A 17,163-nucleotide genomic window follows, 5' to 3' on the forward strand; every position below is an offset into this window, starting at 1 on the left:
CTTTTTCGCACGCACCCAGCTTGCCGGGGGGACTCATGGGTCACGTCTCCTTCCATGTCCTCAGTTATTTCTCTACATGTATATACATGTATATATACATATATATTTAAAGTCCTCTCTCTCTCTCTCTCTCTGGATAACTATCTCTGCTAGAGGTTGAATGGAAAAGGCAAACCCTCACAAAGCATTAATGTATTAACATATTGATTTAAGTCACAGCAGCATCAAGCCCATGGACCAGAAGTCCATCCACTGAGCCACTGGATAAGGTACACAGGTTGTTCCGCCCACACAACACAATCGCAAGTGACACGAAATCAGCGGGTGGCAGGGTTGCGGAGAAGCCAAGGCACCTCCCTGCCCACTCAGACCTCAAGCATCCCTAACTGGCGACGCCGCCCCAGGCTCGGCTTCCCGGGCGGGCTTCGGCACGGCGCAGCCGCACTCGTGCCGCCTTCCCACCAATCTCGACCCTCGACGCGTTCCGTTCGTGCGTGGAGGAGCCGGGCGGGAGGAAAGGCCTCTCCGTGGGCAGGGGGCTGCATCGCGCAGAGCGGCTGGACCCAGCGACGGCGCGGATGGCGGACTCCCAGCTGTTCTGCGTGGCCGAGGAGCGCAGCGGCCACTGCGCAGTGGTGGACGGAAACTTCCTCTACGTGTGGGGGGGCTACGTGGTAAGGGGAAGAGGCGGGACGGGGCGGACTCGCGCCGGGAGCCCGCCCGGCTTCTCGGCCAGAGTGGCCGCCGAGCACCCGCCCACACCCGGCCCCTACGCGGGGGCCGGTCCGCGGACCAGGCCGGCGCGCCCGGTGCCCCCCGCGCCCCGCCCGGCCCTCAGCCATCGGCCGCTCTCCCGCCGCGCCAGGGCTTGACGCCGCGCCGCCGTTGCTTCCACTAGGAAACTAGCCTTCAAACCCCAGTCCGGGGCTCTTCCCACTCTCCAGTTCCCCCGGTCCTCGCAGCTGGCCGATAACCCGGCTTACCCAGCACTCAGTCGGTTACTGCGCGATTGATGATAATTTTTAACTGCTTGCGCAGACTCAAAAAAGCCCACCGAGGATGCCGTGCTATATTATATTGTAAATATTTACTTATGCCCGCGGCGCGATCCGAAATATCGAAATCACTGAAACATTTAAGTGTTTCTAAGTAATTTTTAGTGGCATTCCTTTACCAAGGGGTAATTACGAAATTTTTTCGAGTCTCAAAACAGACTTGTATTAGCAACAATATACTTAGGAGTATTATGCTTTAAAATTCTCACTACAGTGGAGGTTTGAATATGTGTATTTGTTTTGTCTCTATAATCGTAGGATAATAGAATCAAGGATTCTAAAGATGGGAAACAACCCCTTTAGTTTACAGATTAAAAAAAAAGAAAAGCGAGCCATCTGGAGTTCTACTGGATGTAGAACCTACATTTTTCTGACTGACTCGATGCTATTATGTGACAGATGTAACATGACTGAATCGCTCACTGAAATAAAGAACATACTGTATATGTTAAATGATTCTCAGATCCAAGTTGGTTTTTGTTGTTGTTTTGTTTGTGTGTTTATTTTTAATTTGATTCAGTATCAGGATGAGAAAATCAGAACTCACATTTGAGTGCCTACTATACGTGGCATGTGCTAGGAAATCTCATATCCCTAATCTTGTATAATCCTTACCGTATCTTGTAAGGTAAGTAATGTCCCCATTTTAAAAATAAGGAAGATGAATCAGTAAGAGTAAATAATTTGAATGACCGTTTGACCTCAAGGGCAGCAGATTCCAACATAGGTGTATTGGATTTCCAAAGGCTATTTTTTCTATGATAAACATAAATTAGGTGACTGTGCTCTCTTAAGGTCTAATATTTCCACCATTTGTTCTTGATGAAAAAGTAGTCTATATATAATGATGGTTTTTGCAGAAGAAATATTTTGATTGTTTTTGAGCTCTGCCACTTGAAGATGTACAGGTGTCAAACTTCGTCTGCTATATTGGTTCTTAATATTGTAAAAGTTAAATGAAAAAAAATCTCACTTAAAATAGTAATCTGTAATATCTTATATCTTGTGACAGTATAGATTTCTGTTGAGCCCATAACTGAAATGTCTGAATTTTTTATATCTCATTTTAATCTTGAAAATTGTGTAATTGATAAGATTTCAGGTCTTCAGGTGGCAGTCAGTGAATACAAATACTTCCTACTACTGATTGATCCAATGAGTAAAGCTGTATGAGCCACCCTGGAAAGTACCACACAGATTTAGATCAAGTCTACTACTTTTTAAATTCCAGGGATTGTCAGCGCTTAAAATATGTCTAAGGCATAAGCGGAAGGAAAGGGAGAGTAGGAGGCAGAAAAGAAGACATGGCATATCGTGAGAAAAAATAGAATCCTTCCCACAATTGTTTTATTCAGATCCTTCTGAACAGCGAAAAGACCCTGGAATCTGGAGGTAATCCAGTAGTCAGCAGTTAAGAATAATGGTCAGATGATTCCAGATTGTATGTTCCAAGCAAGTTTTCCTCCTCATTAACACAATGTGTGTTAAAATTGACAAATGTATATCCTAAAACTTGAATGGCTAACATATATCTGTCTAAATTACTTATTACCCTATCGTTGAGCATTTTCTAAAGGACTTTGTATCTGAAAACAGCCCTACCTCTAGAGGTAAGAGCAGCAAAGCTGAAAAAGTAAGTAGTAAATTCTAATTGGTGCCAGAATATTCTCTTGCTCCTAGTTCTTCCATATCCTTTCCACATTACTGAAATTCATACAAACTTTAGTATTGCAACTAGGAGCATTTAAAAGTTGTGAGTAGTTTTTTCCAAATTTTGGAGGAGAAGCACAGGGTTTTAGCATCCTTACAGATGATATGCTTTCTTTACTGTTTAATCGTATGAACAGTTTTATTTCCCTAACACAATTGATATTAATACATTTTGCCCTAAACTTTTCCTTATAGAAGCTAGCAGCTGAATCTGTTTAACTATATATTTCTGTTTTGAATAGGACTTAAAGGGAAGAAGAATCAATTTAGAAAATGTCTGAAAAGAATGAAGGTTTATACTACCAGATATTAAAACATATTATGATACTTTTAAATCAGTGGTCCTGATGCACGCTGAGAAAGCATGATGGAGTGGAGAAGAAATAACATAAACAGCCAAGCATATAAGAGTATTTTGTATATAAAAGGTAGCATTTCGATCCTGGAAAAACAATTGCTTATTCAATAAATGGTCCTGGGACAGCTGGAGGAAAATGATAGTGGAGTTTTAGGGTTGACAGATGTAGAGAAGTTAAGCTATATGATACCAAAGAAAATATGTGACTCTTGTAAAATCTTGAGTTGGGAAAAGAAAAACTGAATTGGGAAAAAACTATAAGGGAAAAGGATTGGTAGACCAAAAATTTTTTTAATGTAAGTGAAAATTGTTTAATCATCTTAGAGCAGTCAAGATCAAAGTTTTAAAAAATTAAAATCTGTACTTTTTAAACACCATAAAGTAAGAAGGCAAATGACAAACTGGGGGAGGTATTTGCAACATTTATGATAGACAAAGGTCCTGTAAAATTAAAAATGAATATTTCCCTTGAAAAATGAGCAATGGATATGCACAGCAGTTTACAAAAGAAGAAATAAAAATAGAATATGAATCAAAGAAACCCAGCTGAAAATAATGAATTTTTTCTTTTCCAATTTGCAAATATTAAAAAGAATTTTTGAGAAGAGCATGGGGAAATGAATTACTCATGCACTGGTAACCTTTTCTGAAGAGAAATTTAGCAATGTGTATTCAGATCCTTAAGTGTGTATTTCTTTAACTTAATAGTTCACTTTATATATTCATAGATGGTGACACAGACCATCCATATTATGTGGAAGACATTTATTCTTTTTAGATGCCCAGCATTTGAACCCCCTTCCTCTTGTAGTGTTCCCCACTAAGCGAGTCTTGTTGGCGTATTTATTTTAGTTGTCTGAGTACCTCCTACCTACCTTCATAGAATGTATATTCTATAAAGAAGGGGGTTTTGTTCCCTATTGTGTCTCCAATGTCCAGAATTGGGCATAGCTCATGGTAGGTGCCCCATATAAAAGAACCTGAGTGCCAGGTATTTTTCAGCTTCCCTTGCAGCTAGGTTGTGAGCAAGTAACTTGGATGCTGTTTGTTAGATGTATGTGTGCTAGATTTGGGCTCAGGAATAAACCTGTAAAAGTCAGGACCTGAAGAGGATTCTTAGCGAGCAGTAGAAGTTGTAGGAAGATAAGGTCCCTGGCAAAAGGCAGTGCTACAAGCTGCAGTGTGATGCTCACCAGTGGCTGGGGCAGTTCGTGCATCAGACTGGTTCTCTGGAAGGGTTTCAGGCCTTGCCCCTCTCTACATAGATCAGAGGCTGGTTCTCCAGCTTCCCTGATGATTCCGTGAGCTACCTAATATTACTTTCTTAAAGTTTTATTCTTTAATTTAAAAATTTGAAACGTATGTACAAAAGAGTATGTAAAATAACTGTCATGTTTAACTTCCAGATTAAAAAATCAGCTAGAATCAGTACCTTAGAAGCCTCCTGTTTATCCTTCACTGATTATATTTTTCCTCCCACCCTCACAGGGTACCACTATCTTGATTTCTAATTAATCACTATTTTCTTTATAGTTTTATCACACATGCATCTCTCTCTAAACAATATATTATTTGGTTTTTGAATCAGAGCATGTGTTTTCTTTCATGACTTAATTCTTTTAGTTAACATGATGTTTTTTAGATTCACACATTACTTGTATTCAGCTGGTGTGCACTTGCATGGCTGTACCTGTGTTTACTTGGTGTTTATTCTGTTTGGTTAGTTTCTGTGCTGCCCAGTTATTAAATATTTTGAAAATCATCCCTGGATGCATTCATCTGATGTGTGTCCTGTATGATATTCTATTGTGTGAATTTACGGCAATTTCCATATCTATTCCACTATGGATGAATATTTGAACGCTTCAGGGTTTTTTTGGGTTGTAAGCAATGCTACATTGAGCATTCTTGGTAACATATCTCCTGTTATACACGCAGCAGGACATGTACACTCCCTAGGGCATATACCAAGGAATGGAATGCTGGGTTGCCTGGTGCACACATATCCACATTTACTTGGGAATGTCAGTGTTGCCAAAATATTTGTATCAGTCTACACTACCACCAGCCCCCTCCTTGCTCCACATCCTTGACAACATTTGATGCCATCTGGCCTTAAAGTTTTTGCCAATCCAGTGAGTGTGACATGATATTTCATTGTGGTTTTTGTTTACTTTCCATGATTACAGTGGGATGTATTTTCATAGCCTTATGAACTATTTGTGTTTTCTCTTCTGTAAAAATGCTGGTTCCTGTCTTTTGCTCATTTGTCTATTGAGTTGTCTTTTACTGATTTATAGGAATACTTTAATTATATAGTTGTATGAGTTGAATATGCCTTCTTAGTTTGTAGCTTATCTTTGCACTTTCTTGATGATTATCCTTTGTTCAACAGAAGTTTTTAATTTTAATGTAATTTCAGTCTTTTCCTTAACACTTTGTGCTTTCTGCATCTTAAGAAATCTTTCCCATTATGGAGATCATAAAGTCTCCTGTATTGTCTTCTAAATGATTTTTGGTTTTGCCTTCCATGTTTAAATCTTTTTTTCTTAAATCTGAATTTTTTATTTGGTTGGTTTAAGGTAGGGATCCAATTTCATTATATTTTCAGTATGGATAACCAGTTGTTCTTGTGTCATATATTAAATAGTCCCCTCTTTCCCTACTAACATGCAAACTCAGTCTGTTACACATCAAGTTTCCATGTATGTGTGGTCTGTTTCTAAGTCCTTTATTCTGTGCAGTTTGTCTGTTTATTTATTCTTGTGACAGAACCTCAGTATCTAAATTACAGTGGCTTTACTAGAAGTCTAAATGTTGGGTGGTAAAAGCCCCATCCCCACCCTATCTTGTTCTTGTTCTTCAGGAATAGTTTGGTTATTTAGGGCCTTTTGTTCTTTTGTATGAATTTTCTTTACTATTTTTCAATAATAGTAAAATATATAAAACATTTAATTTGCCATTTTAACCAGGTGACTGTACAGTTCGGTGGCATTAATTACATTCACAATGTCGTGCGGTGTTACCACTATCTAGTTCCAAAACTCTTCATTACTCCAAACAGAAACTCTCCCTCCTTCCTTACCCCAGTCCCTGCTAAATTCTAATCATTCTGTCTTTATGTATTTGCATTTTCCTAGATATTTCATATAAATGGAATCATACAATATTTGTCTTTTTGAGTCTAGCTTATTTTATTTAGCATAATATTTTCAAGGTTCGCTGTGTTGCAGTATGTATCAGAACTTCCTTCCTTATTATGGTGAATACGATTACACTGTATGCATATACCACATTTTGTTTATCCGTTCATCTGTTGTTGGGACACTTGGGTTGTTGCCACCTTTTGTGTATTGTGAATAGTCCTGATATGAATATTGGCATACAAGTATCTGAGCCCCTATTTTTTATTCTTTTGGGTACCTAGGAGTGGAATTCCTGGGTCAAATGGTTAGTCTACATTCAACTTTTAGAACTGCTAAATTGTTTTCCACAGTGCTTCCTCATTTGTATAAACTTTAGAATCAGATTGTCAAATGAAGTACCATATTGAGATTTTATGTTACTGTGCTCAGTCTTAGATCATTTGAGGGTGGTAAACATGTTATGAAATTGAGACTCCAAATCCAGGTGTATAGTATGTCTCTCTATGCCGGACTTTTTGACGTCTTTCAATAGAGTTTTATAGTATCTTCATAGGGATCTTGTATATCTTTTGTTGGGTTTATTCTTGGCTTCTTTGTATTTTTTATTGTTTTTTAAAAACTAAATTTCTTGAAAAAAATTAAATTTCTTGATTGTTGCTGGTGTTTTGAAACGCAGTTGACTTGAATATTTTTGATTCTGGCAAGCTTTCTTATATTAATTTTCAAAATTCATCTGTTAATTATATTTTTATTTTCTATATAGAGTCATGTAATCTACAGATGATGACAGTTTTGTTTCTTGCATCCCAATCTTTATTCCTTTTTATCTCCTTTTCTTTACTACACTGGTGGACCTGAAGTACAGTGTTAAATAGAAGCCAATTTTTCTTGGTCCTAATCTCAGAGTGATTGTTTTCAACTATTAACCATTAAGTTTGATGATTGCTTTAGGGTTTTGCTTGTTTGTTTGTTTGTAGATGGCCTTTTTCAAATTAATGACATGCCCTTTTACCCGATTTTCAATTTATGAATGTTGAGTTTTCAAGAGTGATTTTTTTGCATCATACTGAGATAACTGTTTTTTCTTCTTTGATCTCTTAATATGATGACTTATACAAAAAATAAGTAATATTTGTAATATTAAACCAATGTTCCATTCCTTGGATTAAGTACAAGTTAGTGTAATATATTACCCTTTTTATACATCACTGGATCCTATTTACTAATTACTTTTTTAGCAATTTTACATCTATGTTCAAAAGTGGTTTGGGTAGTGTTCCTTCTTTTATATTCTGGAATAGATTTTTTTGAAGATTGAATTACTTGTTCTTTGAGTGTTTGTAAGAACTCATCTTTAAAGCCATCTGGGTTTGGTACTTTGTGGAGGAGGTTTTAAATCTCTGATTCAATCTATTTAAAGCTCTGGGATTATTCACATTTTCCATTTTTTCTTGAGTCAAGTTTCCTCACTCCCACCTCCAGCCCCAGGAGTCTATCCATTTCATTTAGATTTTAAAATTCATTGGCATAAACTCAAGTTGTTCATAATACTATTTATTCTCTGTAGTAGCTATAGATATGGCCCCTTTTTCATTCCTAGAATTGTCAAGTGGTGCCTTCCTTTCCTCCCCGCCACCCACCTTGAATAGTCTTGCCACAGGTTTATCAGCCTTCAGAAACACCAATTTTTGGTCTACTTGAACCTCTCTGTTGTGTTTTTAATTTTTTCATTAATATCTGCTCCTTCTTATTTCTTCCTACTTTCTATGGGTTTATTATGCTGTTATTTCTTGAATTTCTGACATTGGATGCTCAACTCATTCTTTTTGAGACTTTTTAATTCTTTAATGTAAGTATATAAAGCTATACGTTTTCTTCTAAGTACCTCTTTAGCTGTATTCCTCAAGTTTTGATAAGCAGTATTTTGTCATTTTAGTTCTAATATTTTATACTTTCCATGATTATTTATTATTTGACCCACAAGTTGTTTAGGAAAATAATTTAAATTTCTAACAATATGCTATTTTTATAGTTACCTTTCTGTTATTAATGTCTAACTTAATTGTGTTAATATTCAGAGAGTGTGGTCTCTACTTATCTAATACCAGTCCTTTGGAATATGTTGAGGCTTGCTTTAAGGACTAGCAGGTAATCAGTTTTCATAAATATACTCTTTGTTCTCATTAAGAATATATATTCTAATTATATATGTGCATATACGTGCATGTATATGTATATATATACACAAACACTTCACGGGAATGTATTATATGTGTGCATTTTATTAATCTTGCTAATTGTGTTCAAATCTCCTGTATCCTTTTTTTTATTATTTTACTTCCTGTTCTATCAATTACTGTAACAGGTATTAAAATTAAAAACTCCCACTCTAACTGTAGATCTGTTTGTTTCCCCTTATGATCCTGTCAGATTTTACTTTATATATATATCTTTAGGCTACTTTTTTGGGTGTATATGAATTCAGAATTGTTATAGCTTTCTGGTTAATAGAACATTTTATAATTTTGTAATGCTTCTCTATCTGTAGTAATGTTATCTGCCTTAAAATCTATTTTGCTGGTGTTAATATGGCTACACTAGTTTTCTTTTGGTTAGTATTTGCATGGCATATCTTCTGATGGAAACTTGGTGTATCTTTATATTTTAGATACGTCTTATAACCTGAAAATAGCTGGATGTTATTTTTATCTAGTCTGACATATCTAGAGAGTTTAGCCTATTTCTACTGAAAGTAATTCTGATACACTTTTTTCATCAGATGTGTTTTATATTTGCCCCCCTTCATTTCTCCTCCTCCTCCTTCTTTAACTTTGTCATTTTGAAAATGTTTTGAGTTTTTTGTTATCTTTCCATTTTTTTCTCTTTGCTTGTATAGAAATTAGGTGATTTATTTCTAGTCATCTAGTAGATACTCTATTTCAGCACGAATGCTTCACAAAGTTCCAAGTTAATAATTTTACTTCTTTCCACAGGGTTCAAATACTTCACAAGCTTTTAAATCTGAGCACCCTCTTCTCTAGTTAGTCCTATCCTGTTCCCTGCAGCCCCCGCCTTAAATTAGGCATCAGAAAAAGCTTAGCCTTTTTTATGTTTAAATCTACCCACACACTTTACCAGTATCTTGTCACACTATTGCTTGTTGCATTTCAGATGTTTAATTTTGATCATTTGTCTTTTGCCAGAAGTACAACATCTATTAGAATTTCTTAAAGTGAGGGTCTGTTATTGGCCAGCTGTCTCAATTTTTGTTTGAAAATGTCTTTATTTTACCTCGGTTCTTAAAAGATATTTTTACTGAGTATAGAATTCTAGGTGGACCGTTACTTTCATTAAGCACATTGGCTAATATGATTTATTCTTGAGTTGTTGCTAATGAGAAGTCAGTCATTAGTTGCCATTCATTTGAAGATGATCTTTCTTTTCTCTGGCAGCTTTTAAGAGTGTATCTTTTTCTCTGATATACAGTTTTACTATGATGTATCTAGGTATGGATTTCTGTTTATTTACCCTGCTTGGAACTTGTTAGGACTTCCTAGATCTCAGGATTGATGACTTTCAACAATTTTGCAAAACTCTTAGGTTCTGTCTCTTCAAATATTGCCTCTTCCTCATTCTCCCTATTACATCCTAATGTAATTCTGATTAGACTTAGTTCTTCTCTCTCTTCCTCCATGTCTCTTCTTTTTTATATATTCCATCTCTCTGGGCTATGTTTCTGGATGAATCAGTTCACTAATTCTCTTTTTTTAGGGTGACCTTGACAAAAGCAGTTTTAGTGGAATGAGTCTGGATTGATTAGTCTGGACTGATGAAATAATGAGAGGTGAAGCAATGGAGACTTCTACTATAGTTAACTCAGTATGGAAATTTTGTTGTGAAGGGAGCAGAGAAATAAGAGAAAGAGTTATGGGAGAGTTGGGGTTTTTTTTTTTTTTTTTTAAAGATGAGTTATACTAAGGCATGTTTAGGTATTGATAGGAGTGATCTGGTAGAGAAGGAAACTTGATGATGTAGAAGAGAAGGGATAATTTAGGAGTGAAATTGCTGAGAAAGTAAGAAGGAAACTGAAAGAAGACTGGAGCACAATGACTAAAGGCAAGAAGAACTTTGGAGGGATAGCAGGTACCATATAGCACAGAATCATAAGGATTTTAGACTATCCTGAGAGCAACAGGGAAGCATTGAAGGGACTTAAGCAGAATAGTAACAAAATCCATTTTCATACTATTTCTGTTGTAATGGTATATGCGTGAGACTACTAGAGCCTGATGCCATTAAACTTTAGAATCAAGCAATTATAATCTCCCTTTCTTAACAGTTATTTACTTAGCCATGTCATATGGTTTCCTCAGTCAGACATGAGTGGAAGTTTCCTTGGAATTAATATAATGGTTTTCTGCTGTGTGTGTGTGTGTGTGAGAGAGAGTGTGCGTGTGAGACAGAGAGTGTGTTTGAGAGAGAGAGAGAGACAGACAGAGGCCTGGTAGCCAAGATACTATTTTAAAATTTTAACTAACATAACAATGAGGAAATTAGCTAACTCTGTTTAGCATGTTAATAATTTATGCATCATATAGTCTTAGAAATTCTTAAACTGACATCTTTTACAACTAGCTATTTTTGAGTTATTTTATAGATTCTAAGTAATCATGATAGATTTATGTAAGGATTTGTTTTAACCCCTAAGTTTTTAAACTTAACATAAAGAAAATTATTATTCTAATTTTTCTTTTCATCATAAATATCAGAATGTACTATTCTGTTTATGTTATCAGCTTCTTTAGAGATTATTCAGATTCTGAGTTGTCATTTTGACTAGCTAAATTTATCTTGATCCTTAGATTCTATATTTAATGAATATCTAACACTATGCTTGCACATAGTAGGCACTCAAAAAATATGTTTAGTGAATCAAGGTATGTGATACAGTGCTCTTAATTATACTTTAAGTTTCCTTTCTTAACTCCTTCCCTTCACCCAAAGTATATTGCCCTTTTTTGATATTCCTTTTCTTCCTGGCTTCACATTCTTCAGTATTCTGCTGTAATGTTATTGTTTTGCTATTTTCTCTTACTTGAAATTCCTTGTAAGGTTTAACTACCCTGAGTCTTCTCTTGAGACTCACGTACTTGCTATTTTGTATTCTAACCCTTATTGTTTGCCCACTTTCTCTTAGAAAATGTCTCTCCTCCCCTTCTCTCTTTTTTTTTTGCGGTACGCGGGCCTCTTACTGTTGTGGCCTCTCCCGTTGCGGAGCACAGGCTCTGGACGCGCAGGCTCAGTGGCCACGGCACGCGGGCCCAGCCGCTCCGCGGCATGTGGGGTCTTCCCAGACCAGGGCACGAACCCGTGTCCCCTGCATTGGCAGGCGGACTCTCAACCACTGCGCCACCACGGAAGCCCCTCCCCTTCGCTTTTGATCTATCTTTATTTCTGTTGAAAAAGTCATCTTTGAGGCTGTTTATGGTTTTGTGTTTTGTATTATTTCCATTGCAGTTTTCCCATCCTGAGGAACTATTTAGTTGTTACTTTGTAACTAATAAACATAATTTTATGTATTCTGTGTTTTTAGTCTATTGAAGACAATGAAGTATATTTGCCTAATGATGAGATTTGGACCTATGAGATTGATAGTGGGTTGTGGTAAGTAACTTTAAATTGCAGAATGTCCAGTCTTAATATCTGTTATAACTGCTGTCATAGCCCACAGGGAGTCTGAGACCATACTTAGAACGTGCTGCAACATTATATTGTCTCCCTTTCCTTTTCTTTCAATGCTTTATTCTCTCTGGCTGTTTCTTTCCCCAACTTGCTTCCTCTCTCCATTCTTTGTCCTCTACTATTCCTCTCAAGACTAAGGCTATTTCTGAAGACTTCGCTTTGTTCTTCTAACTAATTCCCAATTCTGGTGACATGTGAAGATTTTGTAACTTTTTTTTCCCCAGTAGGTTGAAAAATCTTTACCATGGATCTTCTTACAGTTTTTACAGTATTGGCTACCATTACATCTTAATTGTAATTGTCAGTGACAGTTTTCATTGAAAAAGTACTCATGGAATTCAAAGGGAATTTTAATTTGCTTTTCTGGAAAGTTATGGAATTCCACGTTATTCTTGCTGCAGGACGATGCACCTCATGGAAGGAGAACTCCCTACCTCCATGTCAGGAAGTTGCGGTGCTTGCCTTAATGGAAAGCTATACGTTTTTGGAGGATATGATGACAAAGGATACAGCAATCGAGTAATTTCTTTTTTCAATTCAGGAGCGCAGAAAAATGTAATGTTTAATGTGTCACTTCATCTCACAAGTTTACGAATGTATTTTACAAAGAAGACATATGTAGAAAAGCTTGAGCTTATGATGATAAGGTTTTAAAGATAGGGTGAAAATGCAGCATCGTGCTCCTCTCTTCTGCCATGTCTTTCTGCTTCAGAATTAACTACGTACTTAGTTGATATTCATAGGGCAAGAGCATGATGGGAAAAGATCCATTTCAGTATTTTTCATATTATCATTTTTGCTTCTAAAACATAGTCCCATTTTCATTAACGCTACAATTCAAATTTTTACCTTTTAAAAATCAAAAAGTAATATTATTAATTTTGGATCACATATCCCTGTGACATATGTATAATTTTCCAATGTCCTGTCTGCTAATGGTGTTCTCCTCTTTTAAAAGCTTTATTTTGTTAATTTGCGAACAAGAGATGGAAGCTATGTTTGGGAAAAAATCACCAACTTTGAAGGTCAACCACCCACACCACGTGATAAACTTTCCTGCTGGGTATATAAAGACAGGTAATGCAGCAAGACCATCTCATTAACTGCACTTAAGTAAGGATTACAGCTTGTGACCAAAATAGAGAAAACTTGAAAGTCTGAAATTTTTTTCAAGATAGTTACAAACTTGTTTTGACACTGATGTTAAAGGCAGTTTTGAACCCTGGATAAGAGCCAGGTCATAAGAGTAAACATGGTGGAAGCAGCTGTTTGGTTTTTAAAAATTCGTTACTTTTTAAATTTTCTGAATCGTTAATACAGTTACATGGTTCAAAAACATATTGAAAAGGATACAATGAAAAGTCTGGCTCCCACTCCTGTCCCCTTCCATCCTGTTCCCACCCTCTACATGCACAATTAGCTACTTTTATTAATATCTTTTGTATTTTTATAGCAGTGGTTCTCAAACTTGTCTGCCATAGAAATAATCTGGGGATCTTTTAAAAGCTCTGAAGCCCAGGTGATACCCCAGAACTAATCAAATTGCAATCACTGGGGGTATGATTTTTTTAAGCTCCTCAGGTGATTCCAAGTGCAGGCAAGTTTGGGAACAACTGCGATCCCTGTGACTTTATGCAGATAGAAGCAAATACATAGGTACGTGCTCTTCTCTTCCTCCTCCTTACACAAATATGGGTCTACTCCATACACTATTCTGCACCCTGCTGCCTCCTTTTTTTTTTTTTGAGGGGGCCATGCCACACTGCATATGGGAATTGTAGTTCCCTGACCAGGGATCTAACCCGCACCCCCTGCATTGGAAGTGCGGTGTCTTAACCACTGGACTTCTTTTAGTCAACAGTATACCATGGGGAACTTTCATCTTTCTGTATCTCTAGTTAGAAAGCTTGATTTTGTTTTTGTTTGTACAGCTGCATAGTATTCTCCTGTGTGGATATACCAAGTTTATTTAACCTTTCCCATATAGATGGCACAACACTTAGATTAAATGAATATCTTTGTGTATATATACATATGATTGCAGATCTATTTGTTGGATAAAATTCCAGAATTTGATTTCTGGTCAAAGGGTAGTACATTTGTAATTGTGATAAATGTTTATTTTGCTAGGGTTGCTGTAACAGATTTCTATAAACTGAATAATTTAAACAACAGAAATGTATTGTCTCATAGTTCTGGAGGCTAGAAGTCTGAGATCAAGGTGTCAGCAGGGTTGGTTCATTCTCTTGGTTTTGAGAAAGAATCTGTTTTATGCCTGTCCCCAGCTTCTGGTGATTTGTTGGCAACCTTTGGTGTGTTGAAGCAACACTCTGATCTCTGCCTTCATAGTCACATAGCATTCTCTCTGTGTGCTTGTCTGTCTCCAAATTTCCCCTTTTTGTAAGAATACCAGTCATATTGGATTAGGACCTACGCTCATGACTTCATTTTAACTTGATTGCCTCTATAAGGACCCTGTCTCTAAATAAGGTCACATTCTTCTTTTATTATTCTTATGTTTTTATTTCTAGAAAATATAATTGTTTTGCCTTCTTAATTGCAGTAATTCCTACTCTGCTTTATTCAATATTCAGTTTATTTTAAAAAATCTCTTTAAACTGCAGGGGGCACTTATAATAATTAAGATGGAGGGTGTTAAGTTTTAAAAAACAATCAGTTTAAATAATACACATTTATATTTTGAATACAAAAGGCAGACATTAAAATTTGACAAAATATTTTATAATTCTCAAAAAGCATATCAGAATTCCACAGCGTAAGGAATAAGATTATCTTGGTCATGAAAAGGTACATAGATCAAAATACTCTCTAGAATATGAGAATTTGGAAAGGAAAATCTTAAACCTTTGAATTGTGGATTAATCAGATTTAAATAGAAACCAACTATGATTATGCTGCTGTTGCTTTCTCTGACCCTACAAATTGATAACCATTAGTACTCTGCTTTGAGTAGCCAATAATGTCACATTCTAAATACAGGGGATTAGGACTTCTATATATGAATTTTGTGGGGGACACAATTCAATCCATAACATTGGATTTTGCCAGCTTTTTCTCCAATAAAGTTGTGCTGTTTTGTGTTGTCAGTAATGGAGTGCCTCTTTGTCCACAGCCTTGCCAAGAATTTGCAGGCAAACTTAGATGTTTTTGGCCAAATTGATAGGTGAGATGTGATGCCTCAGTCTTATTTTAATTTTCATATATTTAAGGGCAATTTTTATTTCTTTTCCTCTGAACTGAAAAATAAATCCTTTGCTAATTATTTTTTATTTGATTGTTGGCATTTATAATCTTGACTTCTAGGAGTTATTTATGTATAAAGAGATTAGTGTTTGACTGTGATATGAAAATATTTTTTCCAGGTTGTCATTTATCTTTTGACTTTGCATAAAGTGTGTTTTGCATGTATTAAACAGCTTCTTAAAGCTGTTATTTAGGTAAATTTATCAATAATTTCTTTTCTGGCTTCTTGACTTTGAGTCAATTGCAAAGGTTTTTTCCACTCCAAGATTATAAACTAATTCTCACATATTTTCCTCTAGTACTTTTGTTATTTTTAAAAACATGGGAGGGATTCCCTGGAGGTCCAGTGGTTAGGACTCCACACTTTCACAGCTGAGGGCATGGGTTTGATCCCTGGTCGGGGAACTAAGATCCTGCAAGCCGTGTGGCACAGCCAAAAAAAAAGAACCAGTAAAAACCTGTGAATGGTATGAGATATGAATCCAAGTTTATCTTTTATTATTTAGTTTTTAAATTTTATAACTGTTGGTTTGTACCTCTTCATCCCTTCACTATTTCACCCATCCCCCACCCTTCCCCTCTAGCAACCACTAGTTCGTTCTCTGTATCTGATTTTTCATATTTGTTCTTTGTTTTGATTTTTACATTCTACACATAAGTGAAAACATGCAGTATTTGTTTCTCTCTGATTTATTTCACTTAGCATAATATCCTCTGAGTCCATCCATGTTATCACAAATGGCAAAATTTCATTCCTTTTTATGGCTGAGTAATATTTCTCTCTCTGTGTGTGTGTGTGTGTGTGTGTGTGTGTGTGTGTACATACATACACACCACATCTTCTTTATCCATTCATCTGTTGATGGACACAGGTTGCTTCCATATCTTGGCTATTGTAAATAATGCTGCAATGAACATTGGGTGTATATATCTTTTTGAATAAGTGTTTTCATTTTATTTGGTTAAATAGGAGTGGCATTGCTGGATAGTATGGTAGTTCTATTTTTAATTTTTTGAGGAACCTCCATACTGTTTTCTATAGTGCTTGTATTAATTTACATTCCCACCAACAATGCATGAAGGTTTCCTTTTCTCCACATCTGTGCCAACACTTGTTATTTCTTGTCCTTTTGATAATAGCCATTCTGACAGGTATAAGGTGACATCTCATTGTGGTTTGGGTTTGCATTTCCCTGACAATTAGTGGTACTGAGCATCTTTTCATGTGCCTGTTGGACATCTGTATGTGTTCTTTGGAAAAATGTCTATTTAGGTCTTTTCCCCATTTTTTAACTGGGTTGTTTTTTTTTAAGTGATGCTGAGTTGTTTGAGTTCTTTATATATTTTGTATATTAGCCCCTAGTGGACATGTCATTTGCAAATATCTTCTCCCATTCAGTAGGTTGCCTTTTTGTTTTATTGATGGTTTCTTTTGCTGTGCAAAAGCTTTTTAGTTTGTTGTGGTCCCATTTGCTTATTTTTGCTTTTGTTGCCCTTGCCAGAGGAGACAGATCCAAAAAAATATTGCTAAGACTGATTTCAAAGAGTGTACTGCCTAAGTTTTCTTCTAGGGGTTTTATAGTATCAAGTCTTATGCTTAAGTCTTTAATGCATTTTGAGTTTATTTTTGTATATAGTATGAGAAAATGGTCTAGTTTCATTCTTTTATAAGTAGCTGTAAGTTTTCCCAACATCACTTATTGAAGAGACTGTCTTTTCTCTGTTGTATATTCTTTTTTTTTTTTTTTGTATATTCTTATGTTGTAGATTAACTGAGCATATGTGCATGGGTTTACTTCTGGGCTCTCTATTCTGTTTCATTGATCTATGTGTCTATTTTTGTACCAGTACCTTACTTTTTTTATTACTGTAGCTTTGTAGTATAGTT

General features: G+C 36.1%; 1 protein-coding gene across 2 annotated transcripts in view; it reads left to right on the forward strand.

The window, feature by feature from the left end:
- The first annotated feature begins 6 nt into the window (after positions 1-6).
- KLHDC1 (kelch domain containing 1) overlaps positions 7-17,163 on the forward strand; it is a 46,168-nt gene continuing 29,011 nt past the window's right edge. For both annotated transcript variants that reach the window (XM_029236604.1, XM_029236605.1), the window contains exons 1-4: positions 7-674; positions 11,863-11,933; positions 12,413-12,530; positions 12,970-13,088. In XM_029236604.1, the coding sequence (XP_029092437.1) occupies positions 579-674; positions 11,863-11,933; positions 12,413-12,530; positions 12,970-13,088 (404 nt within the window). In that variant the 5' untranslated portion in view covers positions 7-578. The remainder of the gene's footprint in view (positions 675-11,862; positions 11,934-12,412; positions 12,531-12,969; positions 13,089-17,163) is intronic.

Source organism: Monodon monoceros, unplaced genomic scaffold (genome assembly GCF_005190385.1).
Source record: "Monodon monoceros isolate NGI ecotype Baffin Bay Population unplaced genomic scaffold, NGI_Narwhal_1 Super_Scaffold_21, whole genome shotgun sequence".
Lineage (NCBI taxonomy): Eukaryota > Metazoa > Chordata > Mammalia > Artiodactyla > Monodontidae > Monodon > Monodon monoceros.